The following is a 14,654-nucleotide window of genomic DNA, read 5'->3' on the forward strand; positions in this document are numbered from 1 at the left end:
TGTTTATGTGTGTGTGTGGCACTTGTACGGCTACTTATTTGAAAGTGACTCTAAACTCGGTGCAAGACAGGTAAAATGTTGACTTATTATGCACACAAGTCATTTGCAGATTTCAACAACAACTACAACAACAATGGGGACAATAAAAATACAATTAAACAATTGCCACAACACGCAACTGTGGCACATGCAACAGTGAGGTACCAGCAGTCACACAAATCAAATAGACTGCATAAATGTTTGCTTGCTGCAACAACAAAAACGGGCAACCACAATAAAATGAAATTAGTCCGCAGTTTCAATTAAAATAACAAACTGCATATATCTGTGTTTGTAGCAAGTCACTTGAGTCCGTTGGGTGGTCTTCAAACTCGGTAAATACATACTCGTACAATCTGTCTACACAGTGCTTGCCACACCCAACGTGCAACGCCCAAATGCTTATGCGGCAGCCAAGTGAGCAATTCTGCATTTGAGTTGAATTTAGAGGCAACTAATGTGTTTGTGTGTGTGTGGAGTGAGCCATTTTGTCTGCAATGCACATGTGCGGCATGCAACCGCAATGTCGGAAATTCGCTAACGATTATTATTTGACGCTGATGGCAGCTCAGTGGCAAAAAGTTTCCGCTTTGTGTCATGTTGTACGGTTTCCAGTATGCACACACACGCACACATTCACTTGTATAGAATGCCAGCGTGGAATGCTTGTAGGTGCCACAGCCTAACCCTTTTGTTTGCCTCAAAGCCACAATTGCGTGCACACTTCCGCAATCTATACTTGCAACAAACTGCAATCCCCGCTGACTCCGCTTCCGCCCCCGCCACAAGCAGCCAACTTGGTAGAGTTTAATGTCTCAATGCCGGCGAATATTCAAAATGCATTAGGCGAATCAAGCGCTCACTGTGGCGGATGTTAGTAGGCGGGGCGGCGGTGCGGCGTGACGTGGTTCTTGTTATTTCGCAAAGAGTTGCCGCAGTTGGTGGAAACGCAACTGGTAAATTCTTAGGCAAAACTCGCACTGAACCGTTCTTGTGCCAATCCCCTTGCGAACAACAAGAGACTCCAGCTCCCAGTGGGTGACCCCGAAAATAGCAACAAATTCTTTTGCACTGTAAAGCACTAACGCATACAACATACGCCGCCTCAGATACTTCCGCAGTGGAGAGGTATTATGGGCAGAATGGGCGTAATAGAAATTATGCCGCATGCATCGGCATGGAGGTCCTCTACGCCACCAGCCATCAGCACCGCAACCGCGGCAGTAATCACTATCATCAAACATTAGCTGGAAACCCCAAATAATAACAGTAATAATGAGCTCGCGAAATATTCGTCATGCCCACGGCCCATTAGCGATGGCGCAGTGCCACACTTTGCCTGCAAATGCCACCGAAAGACAAGAAAATCCCAGCAAACTTCTTTCAATACGCCACACACGCCAACTCCTCGCCTCACCTAGCCGCCATCCGCATATGTAAGTGTGTGTGTTGCGTTATAATAAACAAAGAAGAACCGACTAAATAAATTTAATAGTTAACAAAAAATGCAACGGTACAAAATACGACAACAAAGGCAACAGCAAGAGTGGGGCGTGGAGACTAGGGTAAAAGTGAGCTATGAAATAATGGCACAGCGATGCAAATTAAGTAGAGTCACTGCAAAAATTACACAAACGGCGACTAGAAATAAGGCGCAGCGGCGAGCGGCGGCGGCTTTGCCAAATCGTAAAACTTTGGCCTACAAGTGGCGAGTGCCGTAGGGCGAGGATCGCTGCACGGAAATTTCAAATTTTAAATATATTCGTTTTATTAATTAGGTTGCCATTAAAGTTTGCTTTGCGCACCAACAACAACAACAACAAAAACCACTAAAACTTCGGCAACCAATAGGGCAGGCAAATTCGTACATACACACACACACACATAAACACTACTGTATGTGCATTTGCATGAAGAAAGCTTTTTGCTGAATATTTGAAAAAGGAAAATCGAAAACTATGCGGTTATGCGCTCACACACACACATGTACAATGTTAAAAGTTTTAGCAACAAACAAATTCTGCGGCGAAAGGATATAACTAGCAAAGTGCTTGGCGAACCGGGGCGTGGCGGCAAGAGCGCTGGTAAGCGTACGAGGATCTGTCTTTGGCCATTTACCGTTTTGTCTAATGTGACGCAAGCACACACACACTCCCATACATACACATAAAGCAATAGCCGCATTCGACTCGCATGCAACTTATAATGAATTGCTGAATTATTTTTATTTCATAAACACATAGATACTTTACATAAGCACCGATGCGTGTGCATGTGTGTGCGCACGTAAGCAAGTAATGTCTACTGGGCGGTGCTGAAAAGCGTCGTGATAAAGGGGCATAGCAATAAACAGAATTTTAAAAATGTTTGCAAAGAATTTAATAATGCAAAAGTTCGTCTGCAATAAAAGTGATTTAATGACTTCACGTACGGCTCTGAAGAAAAGGTCACAAACGTTGCTGCAATGCGTTCACATTCACATTCCCTACTTCATATTTGCATTATATTAGCGTAGCATTTGTATGCAAATTCGCTTGCAAAGTACTGGGTCTAATTAAATGAACTAGATTTAGCAAAATTATTGCCCTCGAATAAAACTTGCTTTCAAAATATTTTTATATACGAGGGATAGCTTGTCTTTAGTATACCGGAAGAAAACAATAGGATAAATCGACGGAAGACGGCATAATAACGTAACATAACATAACATAACATAACATAACACAGCATAACATAACATAACATAACATAACATAACATACATAACATAACATAACATACATAACATAACATAACATGACACAACAGAACATAATATAACATTTACATAAACTCATGACTTAAACCTAAAATTATATATCTACATACATACATACATATTTACATTCGATTTTCTCACACGACTGGTGACTGGTTCGCCTTTACTGTTATCATTTACCCTAAAGCTTGAAATTATAGAATATCACTCAAACAAATGTGGATTAATTTTAATTGCGAATCGCAGTTCACCTCCAAGCGCCAAACTCGCTGTAACGGAACTTGTCACAATAAATCAATTTAAGTTGTATAATAACCGTAAAAGTAGTATATAAGTCACAATTGTCCAAAGTATCGCCAAGTTGACTATTCCGTTGCCAAGTTAATCATTGCCTTCAAATTAGATCTATGGCGGAACGATTGAATGCAGAAGAAACTCAAAGAAAGAACTATACAAAGAAGCATGCACTAAATTGTTAAAAGTTTTGCATGTGCAAAATATAGCAACAGCACAACTGCTGATTAACAACTCGTCGAAAAGTCGAAAAAATGAAATAAATCAGCGCAAAAAAGTGTAGTCAATTGCAGTGTCAGCACTTAGGCCAGTGGCAGCCTGCCTACTTATGCAAAAATAGTGAAGCGAAGCAAAGTGAAGAACACACTTTTTCAAATAAGAGCGAACAAGTCATGACACTGCGCACATACACACACACTCATGCCACGGGGAATTGAAGGCACTACAATATGAGAAGGGACAACATTTAATTTGCTAAATAGCAAAATAAATGCACAACAATTGCAGTAGAAAAGAGGGGGAGGGCAGGGCGCACAAGATTACAGGGTAGTGGCTGTATCTCGGACAATGGCAACAAAAGTAATGAACCCAGCCTTGGTAGGGAAAACTTTATTGGCACTAGAAGTGACAGCTTTTGCTGTTTTTGTATTTACTATACGTTACCGTTATAAAAACAAACAAGCGACCAGAAACCTTTGCGCAATGGGGCGCTTTTCGTAGCAACGATTGTCCTCTGTGACTGTACTTAGAATCTAGTAAAGACGTACTCACTATTACAAAAATTTATATAGATATTCTGTTTAGTTGTCCTCTTGGAGTATGGTTGAGGAATATTTGGAAATAATCTCCTAATGCTGTTTTCATGTTGGATTTTCTCTCATTTTGTCCCACTGTCACATTGGTCCGCATCCAAATGACACCTCTGCCCAGCAGCACTGGGCGCTACAACATAACACGCTTTGCCGCCTGGCGACGAGTGGCATCGGGGGTTAGTGGCGTCGGATTCAAGTGGCTAGAAAGTGGCTAAAGTATCCACTCGGTGCATAAATATTTAATTAACTGCTGCATTATTTTAATTAGGTTTAAACTGCAATACGGCAGCGCTCAGCACTGGCGCACCCAGCGAATAGCGATAGGCCCAGGCAACGGACGCACTTGTAGTGCAGCAATTTGGCATAAAAGCATTTGAACTAAAGCTCTAAAATGCACAAATACGAAATTACACAAAACGGTACAAAAACAGGCGCCAAACAATGGCCGATGCACTAGTGGCACTTAAATAAGTCGCAAACACTCAGTCACACCCTGCAACAAAGTGACGGCTAACGGCAAAAGAAGCCAGAAAGTTAGTTGAATTCGTGTCGCTTCGTCCAGCGGCCCGCACACGTTTTGCGTTGTTTGTTTGAACATTTTTCATTTTATTTCTCGCCTCATTTTAACTACAAATCCGTGTAGTTCGCCAATCCAAACAAGCAAAACAAACTGAATTGTGAAGCGACACTCGGCCATATTTAATTCCATTATTTTTGGCTCGCCAAGACAGCTGGGTCGAGCTGTGCTCTGCGCTTGGTTAAATTTAACTTATTCCTAGATATGATTGCCCCTTTGTGGCCCCTAATAACATTATTGCGTACCGGATAGTCTGTAGGATCCAAAACTCTGCGGCTATGTTAGACTGCAGTGCAAAACTGCGCATATTTCAAACGAACCTAGAACCCTTTCTTGCAATATTATTGGAGACCGGACGCTTGTAGAAGTTTCAATATTATTGCTGCTTTATAAATCCTATAATTTTTATACATCTGGTAACACTGCTATTCCATTGTAATTTGTGTGGCTTTTTATTATTTCGCTTCATTATTTACTTAAAGTTACTTTTTATTATTTTCTGGTATTATATCAAGACAAATGCCATTTACACGCAAACATACACATGCACACTATATGTAACATGCGAGTATATATGTACATATGTGTGTGTATTCGTTTCCCAAAAAGCAATCTCGCTGCTGTCCCACTTTCTATAGATCATAAACGGTAATTTACAATCGCAAATAAATTCCAAAGGCCGAGATGTGCGCAAAACAATACAACAAAACACGGCACGGGCGCTTGAATGCACTTCACACGCATTCGTACGTCGCCTGCGTTGGTGTGCGTGCGCGTGTGCGCCTATTTACAAATATATACTAAGCCAGATTCGCAATCGACTGCTGTTGCGCTGACCTCATTTTCCCAAACTTGCAAGGCGGCGCGCATCAACACAACAACATTACACTCTAAGAGCGTCTGTACCAGCACCCGGCCCCTTCACGCTCACACAGCGTTACCTCCTTGGCGATCGTGCCACAAATCAGTAAAAATAGATGCAATCCTTTGCAAGAAGTCCATTAAATAGCGAAACGCCGAGCAGAAATACAAATGCACAACGAAAAAGTCTCTATGTATGGGTGTGTGTGTGTGCTTAGTAAGCGCTAAAAAATAATACGAGCTGGTGGGGAGTGGTGGATAGGCGATAAACTGAAAAAGATGGGCGCATACTGATCGAAGCGGCAGAGCAACAAGATCGTCGCTGAGTTACTAGTGTCTGGTCGGGCAGGGCATTATCTCAGCCGTCGATTATGCGTTCGGTTAGTCGTTCGCCTTTGACAGCGCTCTGCTACTGCACATCTTCATTTACATACATACATGCATACATATGTCGGCACACACGCAGTGAAGCATCAGTTTTTGCCTTTATGCTTTCATTATTCGCTGACCTAATTTCGAGGCACAATGCAACAGCGATCGCTGCCAAGTGTTCGATGTGTGTTGTTGCTATTTGTGCAGTTCAATTGCAGTTTTTGCTGAGGCAGCGCTGCTGCAACTGCGCCGAGTGCGATGGGACCGATCACTGCGGCTGCTATTAAGTTGAGCGTGCATTGCAAATATACATAATGTGTATATACACTATGTAAATGTATATGGCTTGTAAATATATAAGGTAGCTCATGCATATTTACACAATTGCGGGTAGCGGAGGGAACAGAGCGTAGACATGACAGCCCTAGTCGGCTGCGATAATAGCCAGTTTGTGATTTTGCGCAAGCAGCCTAAAGCTCCTATGCGAGCAAGTACCTTGGTTACACTTCTACCGTCAGGCCCCTCGTGTTCACCTCTGCTTACCTCGGATGAGGCTGTCGTCACACAATCGTTGCAAACGCTGCCAATGGCAGAAGCAAAAAGCGAAGCACATTAGTGATCGCACACAGGCGCATTATGCTCACATACCTTTGCGCGTGTGTGTGTTCATCGTTAAGCAAACAAGACACGCACAAATCAGGTACTTCAGCTTATTTGTATTGTTGTTGCGCCATGACCATGAAGTGCTACATACTCACGCACACATTCGCAGGTTTTGTGCATTTCAAAACTACTTCAAAACGCGCCAATTGAATAAAAGCAAAAGCACATACACTCACTCCAAGTATGTATTATGTTTATATGTATGCACATGCCATCTACATATGTGGCTGTCTACTCAGATTAATTGTGCGTCGCACTTCAGCAGCATTTGCCAACTTCAAATCATGCGGCTGTCACACACAAATGATGAATGCGCAGGTCTTGCCTTGAAGTGTCCACAAACCACTCCCACTTTACTAATTTTTATAATACCTTACAACTGACACTCATACACAGAATGAGTGTGACATCAAATGATTCATTAATTTCCCATTTTCTTTGTTTCTTTCAGAGTACACCTTGCAAGCATCCGGTGATCCTGCTCCAGGATGTCAACTTTCTCGATCTACACTCGTTGGTGGAATTCATATATCACGGTGAGGTGAACGTGCATCAAAAGTCTTTGCAGTCCTTCCTAAAGACGGCAGAGGTACTTCGAGTCTCGGGTCTCACTCAACAGCAGGCCGAGGAAACCCATAGTGTAAGTTCAAATAATCAAGCGATAAAGGTGTTTATTGATGTTTTCACAAATACATTTCTGCTTGCATCCCACAGCAATTAGCTCAAATACAAAATCTGGCGAATGCCGCTAATGCCACACGCACTCCACTTAACTCACACCACACATTGCTCGATGAGCCGCCGCTATATCCACGCAACAGCGGCTCACCACCGCCACCCCCACCATCCCAACAGCTGCCATTGGCATCCACACACATCAACAGCCAGTTGTTTAAGCGCAGCATGGCCATGCTACGTCGCGAGAGGAACAACTCCACACCATCGGCCGAGGACTCGAATAATGCCATGAAACGCCTGCGAGGACCCGACAACGGTTTGCCGTCTAGCAACAACAACAGTCCCGAAATAGTACATCAACGCAGCGCATCACCCCAATTGACACCGGCCGATTTCTCAACCATCAAGCACAACAATAACAACACACCGCCGCTGAAGGAAGACAAACGTAAGTGTGTGGTTCAGATAGAGAGCGATAAAAGGAGAGTGGAAGAGAATTGTCATGAAGTCTAACAAATGTTATCATTTTTAGGTAATGGACCATCTGGTAATAACGGCAATAGTGGCAATGGCAACTCGGACACTGGCAACGGAAACGGTATCGCAAATAATGACAAAGTAGGTAGTAGCTTAACTTCCTCACCGCTTACACGCACCGTCGACGATGTCAAATCGGAACCCATGGAACTAGTATGCTCGAATAACAATCCGACAGTAGTCGATGAGCACAGTAACGACTCCACCGGTGAGCATGAAGCGAACCGATCAAGCAGCGGCGATGGCGGCAAAGGTTCTTTGAGGTGAGTAAAAGCGGTGACAGCGACTCTACTAACTATAAACTAATCGGCAATTTATACAACAGTTCGGGAAACGATGAGGAGATTGATAACAACATGCCAACACATCCTCCACCCCCATATCTGATGTCACCGGCAGAGAGCAAATTATTTTCACCGGCCGCCTTCAATTTTCCCATGAGCGGTCTAGATCCTGCCACGTTAGCTGGTAAGTGCTGTTTGAGTGAAGGTTAGCGCTGCACTCGAGCTTCACACCTTTCGAAAGCTTACCTTACACAAAAGCTCAGTCTGGTGCTGTGAAGCTTTTAAGCTCGCACTAAAGAACCTACCTTTCGGAGTTGTAAATTTTGCAGAAATTTTCAAATTTTTTACCTTTCACTTTCAGGTTTTAACTCGCAACTACAGTCAGCCGCCGAAATATCAGTTTCTCCGCAAGGTGAGTACGCCGCTTCCATACATACTACTACTCGCTCTTTCCGAACATTTCAATTCAAATTCATTCCTTTACATTTTTACATCAAATGCAAATATTAATTAATTAATTATGTTTTATTACATTTATAACTACGGAAAATTTTTGAGAAAATTGCAATAACCCATAAAATTCTTTTACATGATAATTACAGTTAATTTTTTTCATTAATTTAACTTTTGGTTTATTTATTTAATTTAAACCGACTTTGTGAGGAAAACTCGAAAGAAACTAGGGAATCAGAAAAAAAATACAAAAAAGAACTTCCGAAATATATGAAAAAATAGAAATATATACATATATATAATATAAAAATGCCTGGAACGCAGTGGCAAAGGAAGAAATATTAAGACTTTTTCTAAATTTTAAGGTGGCTACACGCTTCATTAATGCACCAATTCATCTCGTAGACTTTTACTGGATTTTCAATGCACATCTCCTAACAATTTCACCACTAATTTAAGCACTCTCTCGAGAACTCTCGATGGAAGTCAAAGCAAATTGAATTTGTTCGCCATAACTCATCGCTTTGGTGTTTAATTATCCAATTCAACTTAATTTCCACATGCATACATACCCATCTATACATGCCACAGCATATGTATAAACAGTTCCAAATGCCTCCAGCACACGCTCACTTTTCCCGTATGAGATTCATCAGTTATTTGGTGCACCGCTTCTGGAGCACTGCGTTCACCGGCATTTTCCTTCGGTTTCCAGCACTTTGAACTAAAAACAGATAAATCTCATGAATTAAGATCATCTAAGTCGCTAAGTATTTGGTTGGTAAATGAGAAGAAAAAGAGAATTACGTAAGCAGCAGAAAATTTCTTTCTTATTTGATTGTTTCGATGGTAAATACTTATTTCATTTGAATCCCCTTCATGAGCGTAGAATGGTAAAAGGACCATAGAGCGTAGAGTCAATAATTAATATTTAAAAATATATAACTGTAACAATGAGAAAGTGAAGAAGAGGAAGAGAAGCGAAGCCAAGCGCGTTTGAAAAATTCCCGAAATTCACCATTGCAATAGAGAATAGCGCTGGCAAAGAACCAAGCAATCAGCTGACTGTGCTCGAATTAATTAACCGGTTTGCCGCATTACAATAACACAAACAAAGCGCAATTCACAACAATAATAACCACAAGCGCCACATCGATGATGGCAATAACTGGCAAACAACACTTCCGCACTTCAAATCTTAGCGGGCTGCCAGCTGCTCCCGGCACCGCGCAATTCCCTAATATATGCCGGAGTTGCTCCCAATGTATTCCACGTGTGTGCCTTGCCACAGGCTCATCAATTATTTAGCGCGCACTTGCCGCTCGTCACTCGCTAGCTTAGCGCGCCGGCAGACAGCCAGTCAGTCAACACGCGTTGATGCCACAACGGGCTGCCTGTCTGCTTTAGCCTCCTGATTTCTAACAACTATCTGCTCCCATTTGCCGTTGAGCGTGTGGAGAAATTTTAATTGATGCCTTTATGTTGTGGCCGACCTCAACAATTTGCCCCAACTGCGCGCGCGGCGGCATACACATCACATGTGAGCGCGTGTGCGAGTGCGGCAATGCAAAAGTTTTGTCTATTTAAGTGAATGTGAAAATTTTGCCCGCCAACGCACAAGCAAACGCAAATGCGGTGCTGGTGAAAGTGTAAAATAGAGATTACGCATGTTTTGTGCGCGTACGTGCGTGTGTGTATGTGTGTTCGGTGCTGTGGCTTGCGGCTACTGGTGCTTTGCGCTTTACGCTTTACGCTTCACACTTGCCACACACTGCCAGCCGATTGGAGCAGACTTGTGGCGTATGTGGCGTCGGCATTTGCTTTTATGTCTGCGTTAATCGGCGCAAAAGTGTTTAACTTCAATTTTGATTAGCTAAGCACACACAAGCGCACACATACAATATTTCAAAGCGTTCGCACCAAATTTATTGCATACACACAGGCGTTTTAACGACTAATTAAGCTGTGGCAACACAACACATAACTGCCGCGCAACAAGTTTCACACTTTCGGCGAATTAATTCAAGTTCATTTGTAGTTTATTTAGAAACCAACACTCACACACACACACAAACACTTACGCACACTAGCGACTCCAAAGCTGCACACTTGTACGTGTGTGTTGCTGCTCGCTCGATAAGTGTTGTGTGTTGGGTTGTTCGCGTTGGTGCTCAAACGCCTCTGCTTCTAGTCCCCTTCTTCGCTCATTCATCCACACGACACGAGTCGTCTCTATGGTCAGTTTACTATAAGGTTTAAAGAGTGTAAAAAGCAGTCTTCACGAGACTTAAATAATAAGCCGTCCTCGTTGCATTCCGTTCACAAAAAGTATTAACGCGTTGCCCTTGCAAAACACGCGGTTCGCAATCATTCCGAAAGCCTCTCCGAATGTCAACGCCAACGTCTGTAGGCTACGCGCGAGCAATAGAAAGATCAATATAAACAGAGTATGAAATTCGCAAACAAAATATTGAAAGGTCAGCAAGTGTTCGAAACTCGCGCGCTTCCAAAGCGGAATCATTTGCTTAGCAAGGCTGCTCCGCATAAGAGCGGCAGCATCGGCGTTGAGTGAAAAGCCCAAATATATATTTTCCGTGATATTTGTTTTTGTGTGCTAATTTTGTATTCGTATTTTATGGAAATATAAAGAAATGAAAATTTTCTCCTCTTACTTACTCATTCATATTCGTACGTGCCTAAGAGTAAATATAAATATTTGTGATATTTTCGACATTTTTCGTTGCTTATGTTTTCGTTAGTTACCAATTTTTTACTAACTGTAATTGCATACTTTTGTGTTCTGTACAAACATGCGCACACGCATACATACACACACACATATATTGTTTTGAATGTTTAGTTTCGCAACATTACACGTATTCCGCCTATTTTGTACTCCACTAGACTTACATACATAAATATTTGTTCGTATGAATTGAGCCGGCCAACAACAAGGCGCCAAATTAATTAGAGAAACTTTTGATTTAAGTAAACTCCTTTTTATTTTTCGATGTTTGAACTGAAAAGCGTTGCTTTGAAGCCATGAGTCAAGTGTGTTTCAATTTTCGTTCCAAATAAATGTGATAATTGTTACCATTTTGCTTTGAATTTCAAACCCACACACACATAACCACACACTTTTAACTCTTTACAATGGAAATTTTACGTCATGTATGTGTGTTTTAATCAGTATATAATTGCTATAGAAAACTATGTGTCAGCAGAGCGAACGCATTTTGATTTCGAAATTATTACAAATGCAATACTGAACGTTTATTAACCCTTAGGTTATGCCTAAAAGTATATACTTGTTATTCTAAATGTTTTGTTTGTTTAATTAAAATTGCTGTGAAATGAGGAGGGAAGGTGCCGGCGGCAAAAGAAAGCCGCACTTCCCATTAACACATACAGCTTTATTGTACAGTGATCGCCTTTTGCGTTTCATACATGTTTTTAATATTCAATATTTTCCGTTGTTTTTTTTTTTTGCTTACATCATCATTCATACAAATTTACGTTGTGATTTAATTCAGTGTTGCAATTTGATGGTAACATCCTGCTCCCTAATAACTAACTCGAAGACATTAACTGTTCTTGTGCAATATATCTTATATATGATAAATAAATGCGTACATATGTATAGGAGATACTTACGAACATGCATACATATGCACGTGTTTGTATGGCGAACACTCGAACAGGTCGTATGAACCACCCTAATGCGTGCAAATCGGCGCGCACTTATTTTCGTACGAATACAAGAGTGAGCACAACATATAAAAACAAAGGCAGGCACAAAATATGTTAATTTTTTTTGTTTTAAATTTTTTTTTATTAAATTAAATGAATTGTTTGCAAAGCTTTAAAGATTGGCTGTAAACTCAAGCAAGCGTGTTAGAGTAAAGGACCAGCTAACCTCGCACTTCCACCCCATCGACGCCCCAAACCGCCCCCAACAAATTGGCACTCGAAAATATTAGTCGATGCGAATTTCCTTGCTCAAAACCGTTAACCCCCCGGCGGTGAACGAGAACAAACCAAATAATTGTTATTAACCACACAGCCCCACAAACACGAACACGCATACATAAGCATATGTATACACCTACAATATAAAAATAACTGCTTCGCAGCAATAAGTGCAGTTAACGCAAAAACAAAAACAAAAAACTAAATTATCTAACAATTGTTGTTGCAAGTGCAACCCCTCGAAGATCCACGTTCACACGCACTCACACTTGCTCTTTACTAACACACGCTCTCAGGGTCCATACCAATTCACTAACCCACTCACGCACCCACTCTTTTCCACTCACACAAGCACACACAATTAACCACACCACCTGTGAATGCGTTTCCAACATTCCCACACATCACACCGAACGCTTGCTTTAAGCTCCAAACTAACCACTACAACAATAATAACAACAATAACAAACAACACACTACTTTACTAATCATATGTTGCGCTTAATTGGATGACTAATCATGAAGCCGAGATTATGAAGTACAAAAACAAAGCATTTACTTCTTATCAAGACATTCAGGCAAAGAAATAGAAACACCCACACACATACATTGTCCATTCTATGGAAGTTTATGATTAGTGACAGCAGCATACACAAACAAAGTACATATTATTTAAGCTATGGAAAATTACATAATTACATACACACGCATACATACATATATGATTGGTGGAGTTAAGCGATATATATTTTCTGTAGATTTAAGTTTCGAAATTCCCACGACAAAATTGTAAAAATTAAATTTTAAGTTATCATTAAGTATTTGCATTTCGAATTGGAAGCTATTGTACACACCAAACGATTAAATTTAAGCGAAAATCACAAGAAAACTCACAAAATTGTTCAAGTAAACACAACAACAAAGAAAACAATCAAAATTGAGCAAAATCAGCATCAACCTATTTGAGAAAATTTGCATGGGAATCAATTCAGAATAACGCAAGATTTAACTGTAAAAATTTTACGCCCAATCACCGAAACACAGACAGACAGACTCACGCGGTCCGACTTGACTCGGAATTCAGTTTTGAAAGCGAGGAGTCTCTTTCACACAGACCGAACGAAAAACGGACACGTAAAAATTCTCGGCATTTCTCATGAAATGAAATCCCTTGGGGTGTGTTCACTCGTCCAACGCTGAGCTCGAGTTGCGCAATCGCATCTTTTCCAAATTTCCGAACTTTACTTCCACACAAATTATTATGGCTTAAGTTATGTATGTCTTATACTTTTATATTTTGTATTGGCTAGTCATGTAAGGCTTACAACAACAACTATTATTATATTAAAAACAAACACACACTATTAAGTACCGAAAATCAAGCGCAACAATATCAGTATTAATTGATTTATGGACACTTTGGTAGGAGGACATTTTAAATTTACACTAAAAAACGAGGCAAAACCACAAATAATGTCAAAAATAACCAACAACAACATAAGTTGAACAACCGAAGTATAGAAACGAACGCCGTACTTCGCGAATGTTCTGCTCACACTGTACGCTAAAGCTGAACGTACACTAACAAATTCGGCAAGAAATTGATCGCGCCACCGAATAGTCAATCGGCAGTGGAATTAAAAACGAAATAATTTGGTAGCCAAATGTTGGACGTGCTTTGATGCGTCAACATTGTACTTTTGGTATTCGAAATCATATTCGGTATTTATTGGTAATTTTTTCTTGGAACAAACACTGTAATTCTTAGGACTGCATAATATTCATATCAGCTTCATGTTTGTAAATTGTAATGTAAAATAAGTAGCTAATTTGAAGTCGTAAATCGAAAGCACCCAACTTCCTGCCCCTAGCCCCCGACCCCACAGCACCCGCATTCCCACTCAAACCAAAATTAAAAAAGATAAGAAAAAACACACACGATTCGAAAGGAGAACTATGCAAACTAAATTTAACCGAATGCAAAATAGTTTCAACTCAATCGCCCCGCCAAATCCCAAGTGGTTTTGAATATTTTAATTAACTTATGTTACCCGCTGAATCGCAAGAACTATGAGGCATTGCCAAAGCCATGCTACCGACACGTATCTATTTGAAGAAGTAACCTCAGGTGATTGCCACCAGTTGCCCAATCCAAACTCCACTACACACACAATGGTGATGGTGTTGAACACATACACACGCTACACAAAATACCACTTATTAACAAAAATTGAGGAAAAAAAATAAAATTCCACCCCTTCTCTTAAATTGCACCAGCCAATGAGTTAAGCACAAATGCAAAATATAATATGAAACTGAAAATAAGAGTCTGATTGAAGATCTGATTTACACGAAAC

At 40.8% G+C, this 14,654-nt stretch overlaps 1 protein-coding gene across 1 annotated transcript in view; it reads left to right on the top strand.

The window, feature by feature from the left end:
* Positions 1 to 14,654, top strand: part of LOC126758102 (broad-complex core protein) — a 112,831-nt gene that overhangs the window by 88,070 nt on the left and 10,107 nt on the right. Inside the window, exons 4-8 of the mRNA XM_050472134.1 lie at positions 6,828 to 7,016; positions 7,091 to 7,502; positions 7,587 to 7,854; positions 7,917 to 8,059; positions 8,237 to 8,287. Coding sequence (XP_050328091.1) covers positions 6,828 to 7,016; positions 7,091 to 7,502; positions 7,587 to 7,854; positions 7,917 to 8,059; positions 8,237 to 8,287 — 1,063 coding nt within the window. The remainder of the gene's footprint in view (positions 1 to 6,827; positions 7,017 to 7,090; positions 7,503 to 7,586; positions 7,855 to 7,916; positions 8,060 to 8,236; positions 8,288 to 14,654) is intronic.

Source organism: Bactrocera neohumeralis, chromosome 5, assembly GCF_024586455.1.
Source record: "Bactrocera neohumeralis isolate Rockhampton chromosome 5, APGP_CSIRO_Bneo_wtdbg2-racon-allhic-juicebox.fasta_v2, whole genome shotgun sequence".
NCBI lineage: Eukaryota > Metazoa > Arthropoda > Insecta > Diptera > Tephritidae > Bactrocera > Bactrocera neohumeralis.